Raw genomic sequence first — 14,694 nt, 5'->3', positions numbered from 1 at the left:
CCAAGTCAAATATATTTATAGATTCATCACACACTCACACACACATGTTTATGGTAAAATAAACAGGTTTCTTCCGTTCAAAACAATTCATGAATCCAGGGGGGAAATCAAAGTCGAGTTCGCTATAGTGTTGAGCGATGAATGTCAGACCTATGTCGTCATAATCCATTTTTATCACACAAACCACGGTTACTAGTTTGTAACTGTGCACAAACGGGCCACACAGACACAAAGATGTTTATAGTAAAATAAACAAATTCACATCTGTTCCTGAATCCAGGGGGTAGGGGTTTATGAATGTCTGTTATCTAGGGCATTTCAGGGTGTCAGATCTGATATCAAAACACAAATCGTTGGAGTGTATTATCCCAGTGACTTCATAGCTTAGCCAGTATTTTTAATCGAGCCACACTCGTTACACGGAATGAAATGGCGTCCACAGATAATATAAGGTAGGGAATTCATTGTTTACTTTTTGTTTTCATGTTGTAAACACTACCTAATAATTCGGGATATGTGAAAAACTGTCAGTTGAAACCAGGGGAAAGCTTCTACCATGAGTCTTTACGTCTTTAAAGAATACTTATCTTTTTATGCTATGAGAGACATTGTTATAAATTGGCACAGAAAATAGAAAGTCTGAGTAGGTAGAAAATGTATAATTAATGAAGACTTGTTTACTAAAAACGAAAACTACAATATTTTCAAATGATGTCATACCGCGGTCATTCGCAAAGAATGCTTTGACACAGCGAATCAAGACTTGCTTGGACTCATTCATCGAGCATACCCCTCAGCTTTAAAACAATGATTATGTGCGGTATTTTCCCAATTAGTTAGGGTGTCTTTTCACTAGACTTGACCTTTTATTTTGTCATGAAGGTCAACATAATGTATAGCGTTACCCGCCAACATGTTTGAACATACCGGTAGCAACGTTATTTTCCAACCTTAGCTCGTTCAAAATCTTTTGTTTTTTAATCGGAGCATGAATGCACGCCCTCTATATCTGAGTAAGTTTTTTTGAACTGACCACAAAGTTGTAGCTGATTCAAAACTCTTGTCATTTTCAGACAAACAGAAGAAAGCGACAATTCAGATGAAGGGTGATTTATTTATTTATTTATTTATTTATTTATTTATTTATTTATTTATTTATTTATTTATTTATTTATTTATTTATTTATTTCAAATTTTACCTGAGGAAAAAATAAAACAGGATAAAACATGTTTTTAACTTTTTGAATTTACAGGGAAAGCAATTCACAGCTTAAAACTTTGTCAGACCTAGAACATGAATATGGTTTTATAAGCAGGTGTGTATTCGATATTATATAAATAACTCGTTCGATATGCGTATGAAGATTTAGTAAACAATATGAATAATAACAATAATATAACTCTTATTTTTTCAGTGAAGACGACGCATCTGAGAAATCACCTACGAAAGATAGTGTTTCGTAAGTTGTTTGTTTGTTTGTTTGTTTGTTTGTTTGTTTGTTTGTTTGTTTGTTTGTTTGTTTGTTTGTTTGTTTGTTTGTTTGTTTGTTTGTTTGTTTGTTTGTTTGTTTGTTTGTTTGTTTGTTTGTTTATTTATTTATTTATTTATTTATTTATACATAGTTCATGGTCTCCAGTCAGCAGTATAGATACTCCAGATTTCAATCAGAAGTTGAAATGTCTTATTAAATCTGGTTCCTGCTCACATGTAACGTAAGTATACAAAAAACAAAAACAAAAAAAACAAAAAACATGTGAGGTAAGTTGAAATTTGTTTTTTCGTCTTTAATCTTTGTTGTTGTTGTTGTTGTTTTTATAGTTCTACAAGTACTGGATTTGCAACACCCAAGTCCGCTAAGAAAAATTTGTACTCTATATATGGAGAAACGAACACGCCTTCCCACCCTCCGAGTCCAATAGGGCCTGTTAACCATCCATCTACCTCGGGATATCAACGTGGGGGTCGTAAAGACTATGTAAGGTATGTTTATTTATTTATTTATTTGTTTATTTATTTATTTGTTTATTTATATATTTGTTTGTTTGTTTGTTTATTTGATTATTTATTCATATATTTGTGTATTTATTTATTTAATTTGAAATTTTATTACAGTGATACTGACACAGATGATAGTGACGAGAATATCACCGACAAGATTAATTTCAATCTTGTCAGTAAGAGAAAACGTTTTGTCAAAAAATTTAAGGTGAGTGGAACGGACTGGGTTGTAAAAGTTTCGCATCCAAATGCCAATACGTTTGATGAAGTGCATAGCGTATTACACGCTACTTTTCATCAACTGCTCGAGCTGGTCACCTCTGACCTTGACGGACGTGACCAAATTCGCATTTCCATAAACGTACCCAACTTGAACAACGAAATTTGGTTACCATTTATACCGGTTGAGGACATGAATGTTGACAAGGTGATGTCAAAAGTGGAGAGGATTCTACAATCTTACCAAGATATATCCCTTGAGGAAAACATCACCATCAGGACAGTATCTGTTGAAATGCCTCTTGGTGCCGGCAAAACACGTGGGAGGAAGCGACAGTTTGATACAAAGATCGCAGACAGGTTGAGAAATTCCAAATCTGTCATTGAAATCGTTTCCGATGACCAGATGTGTTGCGCCAGAGCGATCGTGGTCGCCATGGCACATGCCACAAAAGAGGAAAATCCACCATCGGTGTGGGATTCTATAAAGAGGAAAAAAACGGCAAACTACTCTATGCAAACCGTCCGAGCTAGAGAACTTTTACGGAAGGCCAGAGTCGAACAGGGACCATGTGGCATCGAGGAGATTAAAAAATTCCAGAGCGTGTTACCCGATTTCAGAATACACGTATTGTCGCACGATCATTTTGACTCCATCATCTTTGTGGGCGATGCCGCAGAAGGTTCTAAAGACATATATCTGTTTCTGAAAGATAAACACTACAACGTCATCACAAAAATGACTGGTTTTCTGGGAAAGGACTACTATTGCACTCGATGTGACAAGTCTTATTCCAAACGTTACGAGCATGTGTGTCCTACTGGGTGTTTGAGTTGTGGAAATCAACTGGACTGCGTGGTTACACGATGGCAAAAATGCGGAAATTGTCACAGATTTTTCAAGAACGAAGAATGTTTCGAAAAGCATCAAAAGTCAGTTAATGGGAAAAAAACTCTTTGCCAGTCAGTTCAACGTTGCGAAAAATGTCACAAACTCCTCAAATATCGTGATGGGTCTCACAAATGTAACGAAGTTTACTGCAAAACCTGCAAGTCTTTTCAGACGTACGACCACCTGTGTTACATTCAACCACTCACCGATAGAAAAAAGAACCAAGAATCTGACGATTCGATGGAAGAATTGGAGGAGGATAACTCTGACAGCCATGGTAACTACGTCTTTTACGATTTTGAATGCACGACCGACGAACATTGCACTCATATTCCAGATCTGTGCGTAGCGCGAATTCCACCGAATACGGAGAAAGTGTTCAATGGTTCACGTACCTTGGAAGATTTCTGCGAGTGGGCATTAGAAAAAGAGCATAATGGGATGATTTTCATCGCGCATAATTCAAAGGGGTATGATGGAATTATGATTCTGAAATACTGTCACGATCACAAGATACTACCCGAAGTCATCATGAATGGTTCGAAAGTCATGCAACTATACATTCGTCGTGCAGATATCAAATTCATTGATAGCTTGAATTTCCTGCCCATGGCTCTATCTAAACTTCCTAAGACCTTCGGCATAGACGAGTTACACAAGGGTTTTTTTCCTCACCTGTTTCCGAGATCCACTGGAGACAATTACAGAGGACCGATACCCGGGGCTCGTTATTTTGACCCAGATGGTATGAAGGAGGTGGCTAGAAAGACATTCTACACATGGTACAATGGAGAAGTAGAAAAGAATTCCGTTTATGATTTACGTAAAGAACTGCTCAAGTACTGTCGGAGCGACGTGCGCATACTCGAGGAGTGTTGTTTGGCATTTAGATCGATGATGATGGATCTCACCAAAGTTGACCCCTTCAGCCATTGCATCACGATCGCTTCTGTGTGCAACGTCATATTTCGAAAGCATTTCCTGACTCCTGACACAATCGGGGTTGTGCCTGAGAAAGGATACCTCAGCGCCCAGAATCAATCTGCAGATGCTATAAGATGGATGGAATACGAGGCACACGTCAATAACACGCATATTCAACATGTTCGTAATTCCAGAAGGGAGATGAAAATTGGACCTTATTACGTAGACGGATATGATGCTTCTACCGAAACCTTGTATGAGTACTACGGTTGTTACTTCCACGGTTGTCCAAAGTGTTTTCCCAGAAGGAATGAGACGAATCGCAAGAATGAACTCAGTATGACATCCCTCTACGAAAGACTACTGGCGAGGGAAGAGTGGTTGAAATCGAAAGGATACTCGCTAGTCACCATGTGGGAATGCGATTTCAAAAACCTGATGAAGAACAATCACAAAGTCGAGAGGTTTGTCGGAAGCTTAGATATCTCAAAACCTATCAGAGGTAGGGAGGCTTTTCTCGGGGGTCGTACCAACGCCCTGAGTCTGTATTACGAGGTCAAGGAAGGCGAAAAGATAGAATATGTTGACTTTTGCAGCCTCTACCCGTACATCAATAAGACCTCGCGATATCCAGTTGGCCACCCGACAGTCGTAACTAAAGACTTTATCGCCAAACCCACAGACTATTTCGGTATTATCAAGTGCGATGTTTTACCTCCGAGGAGATTGTATATACCAGTTCTACCTTTCAGGGTGAACAACAAACTGATGTTCCCACTCTGTTCCAAATGCGCGGAAACCATGAATCAAGACGAATGTCACCATGGTGTCAATGAACGTCAGCTGACGGGTGTTTGGTGCACTCCGGAATTGGAAAAGGCTGAAGAAGTAGGGTATCGCATCACCAAGGTATACGAAGTTTGGCATTATGATGAGTCGGCAACATACAACCCTGAAACTGGAGAAGGAGGGCTGTTCACCGATTACATCAACATGTTTCTGAAAATTAAACAAGAGTCTTCCGGTTTTCCAGAGTGGTGTCGCACTGAGGAAGACCGAACCATGTACATCCAAAGGTACCGCGAAAGAGAAGGTATCGTCTTGGACAGAAGCAAGATAACCACCAATCCAGGTCTCAGAGCTCTCGCCAAGCTAAATCTCAACTCGTTCTGGGGAAAGCTGGGACAGAGATCAAACTTTGGACAGAGTACATATGTAGAAACATCCACCAAACTGTTGGAAATGTTGATGGATAATACAAAGGACGTCACAGATCTTTCTTTTGTCTCTGACGAAATGGTTCTTGTCCAGCACTGCGATAAAGAAGACAACATTACCGAAGCACCCAATACGAACGTTGTACTGGCTGCCATGACGACAAGCTATGCCCGACTTAAACTCTACAGTGTTCTGGAGAAATTAGGTAGTAGAGTCTTGTACTTTGACACAGATTCCATCATTTACATCCAACGAGCTGGAGAATGGGATCCACCGACAGGTGATTATCTCGGAGATTTGACGAGAGAAATAACTCCGACGGATAATTACATCACACATTTCGTATCGGGAGGACCGAAGAATTACGCGTACCGACTACACAAACCGGACAAAAGTGGGAACCAAACGGTGTGTAAAGTGAGAGGGTTCACCCTCAATTACAGAAATCAACTGGAAATTAATTTTGACTCCATGAATCGACTTGTTCGGAGAACAAGCGGTCCTCTACACGTCAAAGACCCTCGAAAAATAACGCGCAAGAGAGATAGAATATTCAATAGAGAAGAAGTTAAAACGTACAGTTTAGTGTATGACAAACGGGTGATACAAGATGATTACTGTACCCTCCCATACGGCTTCTAAAAACAAAGAATATATAAATAGAAGCTAGATCGTCGGTTACCCATCATTCATCCATTTGAACCTTGAACAATCACATTGGCATGGGCTCTACCAAATCGGACTTGGTTCTATCACTCGTCTATTCTGGCTTATGTACACTACCTTATTTTGTTTTAAACTGGATGTTGAAAAAGTACATTGAAGAACGTAAAAGGAGACGCGATAACCAGCGAGGTCCTATGATATCGTCATGGATGCAAGATTGAAACACCCATTTACCTCTCTCGTGTGCGGTCCCACGCAGTCTGGGAAGACGTTTTTAGTCAAACTGATATTAGAACAATGTGACAGCATCATATCTCCAACACCAGATGTTATCTATTGGTGCTACGGCGAGTTTCAGCCAGCCTATTTGGAAATGATGAAGACAGTGCCTCAAATTCGCTTTATCGAAGGGATACCTCCAGATATTGGTAGAATAATCGTCCCGGCTAAAAGAAACTTGTTGGTGATAGATGATCTGATGACAGAAACGGGTAACGATAAACAAATCGCCCAGTTCTTCACGAAGGGATCTCACCATCGAAATTTATCCGTGATACTGATTTTGCAAAATCTCTTTCATCAGGGCAGACAATCGAGAACCATCAGTCTCAACACGCACTACATTTTCCTGTTTAAAAATCCAAGGGACGCATCACAAGTCAACGTTCTGGCAAAGCAAATGTACCCCGGAAACATTAAGTTTCTTCAGGAGGCATTCACCGATGCCACCCAAGAACCTCACGGTTACCTCCTCGTGGATCTGATGCCAGACACCCCTGAGGAAATACGCATTCGAACGAACATACTTTCATCTCAAGTACCGATAGTGTATGTGAGAAAGGTATAAAAAAAGACAGTCTTTCATCGTCAGTCATTTCACCATGTCATCCCGCATGCGAAAGAACGCTGATTTTCTCTCTGTATTGCACAAGGCCAACTCGAAACAACAAAAGGGGATAATTGATGGAGCCTCTAGTGACTTGATACAGTGTCTGTGTGAATGCTCGCTCAATGTGTTGAAAGGGAACGTCCAGCTATCACCTAGTCAGAAAAGAAAATTGGCGTTGTACGTGAATCATCTCCGAGCACTGTCCAATAAGAAAACTCCAGTCAAGAAAAAGAAAAAAATTCTGGTTCAGAAAGGAGGTTTCCTGGCCGCCTTGATTGCTCCCTTAATTTCGAGCATACTCCCTCCCCTACTAGGTCTTAAATAGATGGAATCCGTGAAGAAGATGGCTTTAGTCCCTGCTGAGCTATTATCTACCATCCAAAGCCAGAATGCTCAAATGACGAGACCTGTGGTGAAATCATTGACTTCGCTGGATAGAGACATGAATGACATAACGCAAATGGAAGAGTTGCCTGAAGATGAAAAAGTCAAACTGTACCAACAGGTTCTACGCAAGTACTTGTTGTTGCGGGAGAAGAAAAACGAACCGATTCCAATCTCCGTTACGCAGCAATTACCCAACACTGATGCTGTAGCCGATCAGGAATCTCAACCCGACAAAGATGGTGTGCCAGATCAAATTACATCCGAAGTCTTACAAAGTGTTCCCAAGAGCATGCAGAGAAAAGCGAAGCTTCTACTACAGAAAGTTAAACAGAACCAACGGGTCGACTGGGGTGAAAATGGTGAATTAATCATTGATGGACAATCCGTGCCAGGCACGCACATCATCGATTTAGTCAATGATTTCTTGCGTAAAAGGAAGAATTTCACCCCCACAGGTTGGAGAGAATTTGCCGAAGTTATGAAAATGTCAAATGTACCTCAAGACCTTGTTGGCAATACAGATCGGTGGTCTTACATGCATACCAACACACTCAAGGGGAGAGTTCCGAAGAGACGTGGACCCCATGTGGTTTCCACTCCCATTCATCCTCGACACACGTGGGTGACGTATTAAATAGAACCTCATCGCAACCGCTAGATCTCACTTTGGTTCAGTCGGTCGTGATGGATCCACGCTGTCCTGCTTTGCTTTCGTTTATCGAACGTATCCACTGCCTCTGCGCGTGTGAAATAACCACACCCGTAAACAATGACGAAGAAGATGGACACCGTCCTAGACGAACTGTTTTACGATGTCCAAAGTCCTGGAAGTTACGGGGGTTTGAATTCCCTTTATGCTGCCGTAAAAAAAACAAAGAGAGGAAAAAAGATAACCAAGTCGGACGTGAAGAAGTGGTTGAGTAAACAGGATACATATACTCTGCACAAACCTTCTAGACGGTCCTTTAAAAGAAGGAGGGTGGTGGTTTTCCAAGTGGACGAGCAGTGGGAGGCTGATCTATGCGATCTCTCCTCGATATCCAGATACAACAGTGGATACAAGTTCTTATTGACGTGTATCGATGTTTTTTCAAAATATGCTTTCGTCGTACCTCTGAAAGACAAGAGAGGGGCGAGTTTGGTCGAGGCATTTCGGAAAATACTCGGGAAGGGGCGTCGCCCTGACGTTTTGCACACGGACAGAGGAACTGAATTCACCAACAGACTTTTTCAGAACTACCTCAAGAGCGAAGACATTAAGTTCTTTACTACAGGCAATGAGACTAAAGCCAGCATTGTGGAGAGATACAACAGAACCATCAAGGGAAAAATGTTCAGATATTTCACGAAGAACAACACGTTGACTTATCTACCTGTATTAGACGACATGGTACGTTCTTACAACAATACCCATCACAGAAGTATAAATACCAAACCCTCACTCGTTACCTACGCGAACCAGAAAAAGGTCAGAGACATATTGTACGGTGATCTAAACACAGAGAAAAATGGGGTGAAGAAGAGGAAGATTTATAAACTCGGTGACAGAGTCAGAATCAGTAAAACCAAACACGTTTTCAAAAAAGGTTACTTACCCAATTGGACCGAAGAGGTATTCACGATTGTTGGACGTCTCAACACACAACCACCTGTTTACAAAATTTCAGATTACAACGGCGAAATGTTGGAAGGTACTTTCTACGAAGAAGAACTTCAGAAAATAGTAAAAGACGACGATGCATTGTACATTGTGGAGAATGTGTTGCGCAAGAGAAAACGTAAAGGTCACGTGGAATATTTCGTTAAGTGGCGTGGGTATGATGATTCGTTTAATTCTTGGATCAGGGACTTGCAACGTTTATAAATACCATTCACACACACGATGACCCGATTCATTTCAAAAGATCATCATGTCTGGAAAGGATTTTTTTTTGACGCTCCCTAGTAATGCCTCGCTCGATGTGTTCCCGAACAACACATTGACAAAATACACTGTCAAACTACCGAGAACGCTTTCGCTAGATGGCGATTGGGAAGTAGCATTGGCCGACATCCACTACCCAAATTCGTGGTACAACGTCGTACATGACGAAAATAGGATCTTTTACGATGCCTCACCCAATATGAGAGATCACGGAGAACTGAAATTGAATCCGGGCTACTACAACTCGATCGAAATGATTTTAGATGCGATTCGAGAAAAAGGTCTACCAGATGAAATACTGATGACATATAATTCGAGGTCAAGGAGAGTGACCGTGGCGGTTGAAGAAGGAGCTCGTGTAATCTTGATGGGTGGATTGGCTGAACTGTTAGGATTTCCCTCAAATACAACAATTACAAACGAAAGACGCACTAGTCCCTACCTTGCCGACATTAGAAGTTTGTATTCCCTCTACGTGTATTGCAATATGGTCGAACACCAAATGGTCGGTGACGTTTCCGTACCTCTCTTGAGAATAGTCAATGTTGAAGGAACCCACGGTGATAGCGTCAATCACACTTACAACAAACCTTACTTCCTGCCGATTCGAACGTCAACATTTGAGACTGTGGAGATTGATATAAGGTCTGATACGGGGGAGAAGGTGCCATTTCAACGCGGACGAGTGATCGTGACGCTGAGTTTTCGCAAAGCTCGTCCTTCGCTAGTGTGAAGAAAAAATGAACAGACATCGACCTTACACTCCTCACGTGGGGGTTTATAGAAATTACTACATGAATCAGATTGGACGAGGATCTGTATTTTCTGGCACGAGACTGCAACGCGGATATGGAATCGGAAGTATGTTTTCTGGATTGGCGAGATCGGCCGCACCTCTGTTAACACAAGGTCTGAAAGCAGTGGCAAAACCAGCGCTCGATGCCGGTTTGGGTATTCTAGGTGATGTTGTACAAGGGAAAAACTTTAAAAAAGCGGCTTCGAGTAGAGCAAAGACTGCGGGTCGTCAAATTACTTCTTCGGTATTGAGCAATTTATTTGGAAGACCCTCTCAAACGGGGCGAGGACGCACCATCAAAAGAAAGAAGACAACAACGAGACGTGTCATTTCTTCCAAGGCTAAGAAGAGGAGAAGATCTCCGGATATATTCGACTGAACATCATGGCTTTTGTACACGAACACTCCTGTGAATGCGCAAAGACGGAACTCGATCTCTTTACTATTCCTCCGACACAGACAAGTATCGAAAAAGGAAGTTACGAAGAGGTAAACCCACTCACGAATATAGCCGATGGTCCGATCGAATTTGTAATACCTTCGGCCGGAAGTGACTACATCGATATTGGTTCTACGCTTTTGCACATCAAGGCTAAAATCACGAATGCAAATGGAAGTAATTTGGCTGCGGACGCCACTGTAGGGCCTGCAAACTTGTGGTTGCATTCCCTCTTCAATCAAATCGACGTGTACCTAAATGGAAAGCAGATTTCGGATGCATCTCCCACCTATTCTTACAGAGCCATGATCGAAACGCTATTGAATTATGGAGGCGATGCCAAATCAACGCAGATTGGTGCTGCGATATTTGAGAAGGACACCGCTGGAAAAATGAATGTTGCAAACCCAAGGGCTGATGATGGTGACGCTAACATGGGACTCAAACGTCGATACGCATATACATCACTCAGTAAGACGGTCGACATGATCGGACGAATACACGGGGACATATTTTTTCAACCAAAGTATTTACTCAATGGGGTGGAAGTTAGACTGAAATTACATCGAAGTAAAAATCAGTTCTGCTTGATCAGTTCAACCGAAAATCCAGCATTCAAAGTAGTCATCACCGATGCTACCCTCCTAGTGAGAAAAGTCAAGTTGAGCCCCAGCGTACAACTGGGACACGTTGAAGCGTTGAAACAGGGTACTGCAAAATACCCCATCGATCGATGCGTTATGAAAATCGCTTCCATCCCCGCTGGTACAATGTCATTAAACAAAGATTTGATCTTCCTCGGTCAGCTGCCCAAAAGGATCATCCTGTGTCTGGTTTCTAATACGTCTTTCAACGGATCCTACGAAACCAATCCATTCAACTTCCAGAATTACGGTATCACATCACTGGTTCTCAATGTTAGAGGCGAGCAAGTTCCCGCAAAGCCATTGAAGACAGACTTCACGGCAGCTGGTGGCAGAAGTTGCATCATGGCTTATTACACTCTATTTACCGGTACAAATAAAATGGGTCAAGACCAAGGCAACGGCATCACTCGAGACGAATATCCCGAAGGGTACACAATCTTCGCATTTGACCTCACTCCCGACGAATCGGCCAGCGATTATCACCTCAATTTGATACAAGAAGGAAAGATTGGTCTTGAGATTCAGTTCAGACAAGCATTGACTGAGACTGTGTCCGTTTTGATTTATGCTGAATACGATAACGTTATCGAGATTGACAGAGACAGAAACGTATTGACTGATTTCTAGCTGCGATGGACACGAATCAACTGAATCGTATTCTGTCGACTAATCCGTACACTAGAAACGTGTTCTTTGGCGTTTATGCTAGAGATCAACTGCCTAAGGCTAAAGTGTTGGAGTATCCCGCAGCGTTCGTATCAAACACCGATGATAGTAGCGGAGGTGGGACACATTGGGTGGCTTTTTATCTGAAGGATCCCTACCGTGGAGAATATTTTGACTCGTATGGTAGTCAACCCTACTACGTGGAATTTAAGAGATTTCTCGATAAAAACGTTTGTACATGGGTCTACAATCATCAAATACTACAAGCTCCGTTCTCTACAGTGTGTGGTCAATACGTCCTGTATTACTTGCTGCGCAGATGTCGAGGGGAACCTATGAAGTCCGTAGCCGACTCTTTTACGCGTGATAGACATTTGAATGACCTTTATGTGAACAGATATATCGAAAACGTGACCGGACTCAACCTCCCTATTTATGACAAATATTTTTTCCCACGCAGTTTTACTAGATGACTTATGCTTTTGAAATTTCACATGTATATATATATATATATATATATATATATATATATATATATATATATATATATATATATATATATATATATATATATATATATATATATATATATATATATATATATATATATATATCGATTTCATATTATTTCTCTTTTTTCTTTTTATCACAGATGAGCGATTCTGATTAGAAAAAAAGTGTGTATTGACTTTTCGGTGTTACTCGTGTTTTCTTGTTTTTATCATAATCGAATACTTATCCGCATTTGAAAATGTATACTTTCTATATACTCAAAATGTCATTTTTTATTCTTATATTACTCAGTTTTTAATCCATTCTTTTTGTTTATTTACTCAAACAAGAAACAAAACAAAACAAAAACAAATTGTATACTTTCTATATACTCAAAATGTCATTTTTTGTTCTTATATTACTCAGTTTTTAATCCATTCTTTTTGATTATTTACTTAAACAAAAAAAACAAAAAACAAAAACAAAACAAAAACAAAATGTATACTTTCTATATACTCAATTTCAATTACTCAGTTTTTAATCCATTCTTTTTGATTATTTACTCATTAGTAGATTTCCCTTCTTTGTGTAATAAACTCTGTTAGTTTTCAAAATGATGTGTATTTATTAGCGTGTGTGTGTGTGTGTGCGTGTGTGTGAGCGCCCTCTACGACACATTTTGAAAAATATTTCGTCCACGCCTGTCCAATTAAAAAATAATTAAAAATAATTAAAAATAATTAAAAAATAATTAAAAAAAAATGATGGTAATTTATGCAAATGTATTCACGATGACCTCGACACGACCTCGTATTCACATCAATTTTATGTATGCAAATGTATTCACAATACCCCATTGTGACGTCATCCTCATTCAAATGATCCCCTTTAAGGCATTGCTCCTCATTTATGCTAATTTATGCACGAATTCCCATTGTGACGTCATTATTTATGCTAAAGCTGGACTATAGGGACGACCATGAGGGCGCTGTTCGTATGACGTCATCGCATCCGATTATGAACAGCGCCCTCATGGTCGTCCCTATAGTCCAACTTAAACTACTAACTCTGAATACTTTTTGCTTACAGCAGTGTTATCTGAACCCATGACGATGCAGAGTGTGTGTACAGTTATTATATAAAGTCATTAGCCACCACTTGACATGTAATAAAGGACTTACATAATTAAACTGCTCTGCTTCTGCTGGGCAACTTCAGTTGAGTTCCAGTTAAAGCCCTTTACTTATGCGAAGCAAGCACACGTTAATATTGAGACCGATTCTCAATTTGAAAAGTTAGCGAAGGATACATAAATCGAGACAACTTTCTTCAATGTAGCTGAAGTGAGCGACAACACACGTATTTTATTCAACAGATTTAATTATAATTTTAATTATATTTTTTCCTGGAACCTGTTCACATATTTATATACAGTTCGAAAACACACATATATTATGTGAAGTACTTCCGTTCCAATAAGCACAAAATTGCCAAAGCATATTCTGCCGGTACGACCTTTGGATCAGCCATCAGAGAAACATGTAATTAGTGAAATTACATTTTCAAAATTTGTATTAAAGCAGGGAGACCATGAAGAAATATGTTACCTCTGGCGCCAAAGATTGCAGACTGAAAAAATATCAAACCCCTTTATAGACTCTGTTGCTCAAAACACGGACTATCACCCATTAAATACAACCAAATTCTCTTGCTTTATGATAAGATTTTAGTTCATTTGAAAAATTTACTTTATATAGTCTAGGGGCCCATTTACAGACTTGTGTACGAGGAAGAAACACTGAAGAACAAGACAAGAAACCTGTGTGAATCATCGTTTCTGACAAGTTGTTTATAGGCGCGATGGTCACCGCGCAGCGCGTGGTTGAATTACCCATAATAACATAGCGAAAGACTTTTTTTCATATAATGTATATGATAACACTTTTATGGACTGGATACGGCTTTTGCTATTACAGTCTCCTCGGGGGCGGACATCCGGGCAATTTCATCCTGGCAACCCTCGCGGTGAAAACAAAGACCAAAAACTCGCAGAAAACGGTACTTTGGAATGTTTGTTGAGACTCCCCTGAACAGTGTAACAAGATTAGCCCTGCGTGTGTAACATATATAAATTTGGTTGTTCAGGATTACTTCAAAGTTGAGTTTGTGTTGTTTTCTCGAGTTTTCACCGGCTCCACCGGCGTTCCACAGTAGCGCGCACAAAGCCCGTAGAAATACGTGGTACAGTGGTGCGCGTCTTAGCAACGTAGAACGTCCGGGACGTAGCTCCGCCCCCGAGGATAAAGAATAATATCGAACAGAATATGCCGCGATGAACATCGCTCTCAATATAAAATAAACACTTGAGATTCTTGTTGTCTGAAATAAATGTCTCATTGAACTTGAACTGTGAACTAGTTCACTGAATTAGAAATTACGTCATTGTCAGGCTGACTGCGTGGCCTAATGGATAAGGCGTCTGACTTCGAATCAGAAGATTGCGGGTTCGAGTCCCGTCGTGGTCGTATACAATTTT

The 14,694-nt window shown here is 40.3% G+C and overlaps 2 protein-coding genes and 1 non-coding gene across 3 annotated transcripts; all 3 read left to right on the top strand.

The window, feature by feature from the left end:
• The first annotated feature begins 429 nt into the window (after nucleotides 1-429).
• On the top strand, nucleotides 430-5,894 carry LOC146734593 (uncharacterized). The gene is made up of 6 exons (XM_085507548.1): nucleotides 430-452; nucleotides 1,254-1,316; nucleotides 1,416-1,460; nucleotides 1,624-1,713; nucleotides 1,820-1,981; nucleotides 2,114-5,894. Exons 1-6 carry the CDS (start codon nucleotides 430-432, stop codon nucleotides 5,892-5,894), a joined length of 4,164 nt encoding a protein of 1,387 aa, XP_085363674.1.
• A 4,404-nt stretch (nucleotides 5,895-10,298) lies between these two features.
• Nucleotides 10,299-11,627, top strand: LOC146734592 (uncharacterized protein F54H12.2-like). Its single transcript, XM_085507547.1, has one exon. It carries the CDS (start codon nucleotides 10,299-10,301, stop codon nucleotides 11,625-11,627), a length of 1,329 nt encoding a protein of 442 aa, XP_085363673.1.
• A 2,983-nt stretch (nucleotides 11,628-14,610) lies between these two features.
• TRNAR-UCG (transfer RNA arginine (anticodon UCG)) lies at nucleotides 14,611-14,683 on the top strand. Its single transcript has one exon. It is a non-coding gene; the product is annotated as a tRNA-Arg (tRNA).
• The last annotated feature ends 11 nt before the right edge of the window (nucleotides 14,684-14,694 follow it).

The sequence above is a fragment of the Saccoglossus kowalevskii genome, chromosome 14 (genome assembly GCF_978046115.1).
Source record: "Saccoglossus kowalevskii chromosome 14, keSacKowa6.1, whole genome shotgun sequence".
Lineage (NCBI taxonomy): Eukaryota > Metazoa > Hemichordata > Enteropneusta > Harrimaniidae > Saccoglossus > Saccoglossus kowalevskii.
This window is presented reverse-complemented; position numbering and strand designations above follow the sequence as displayed.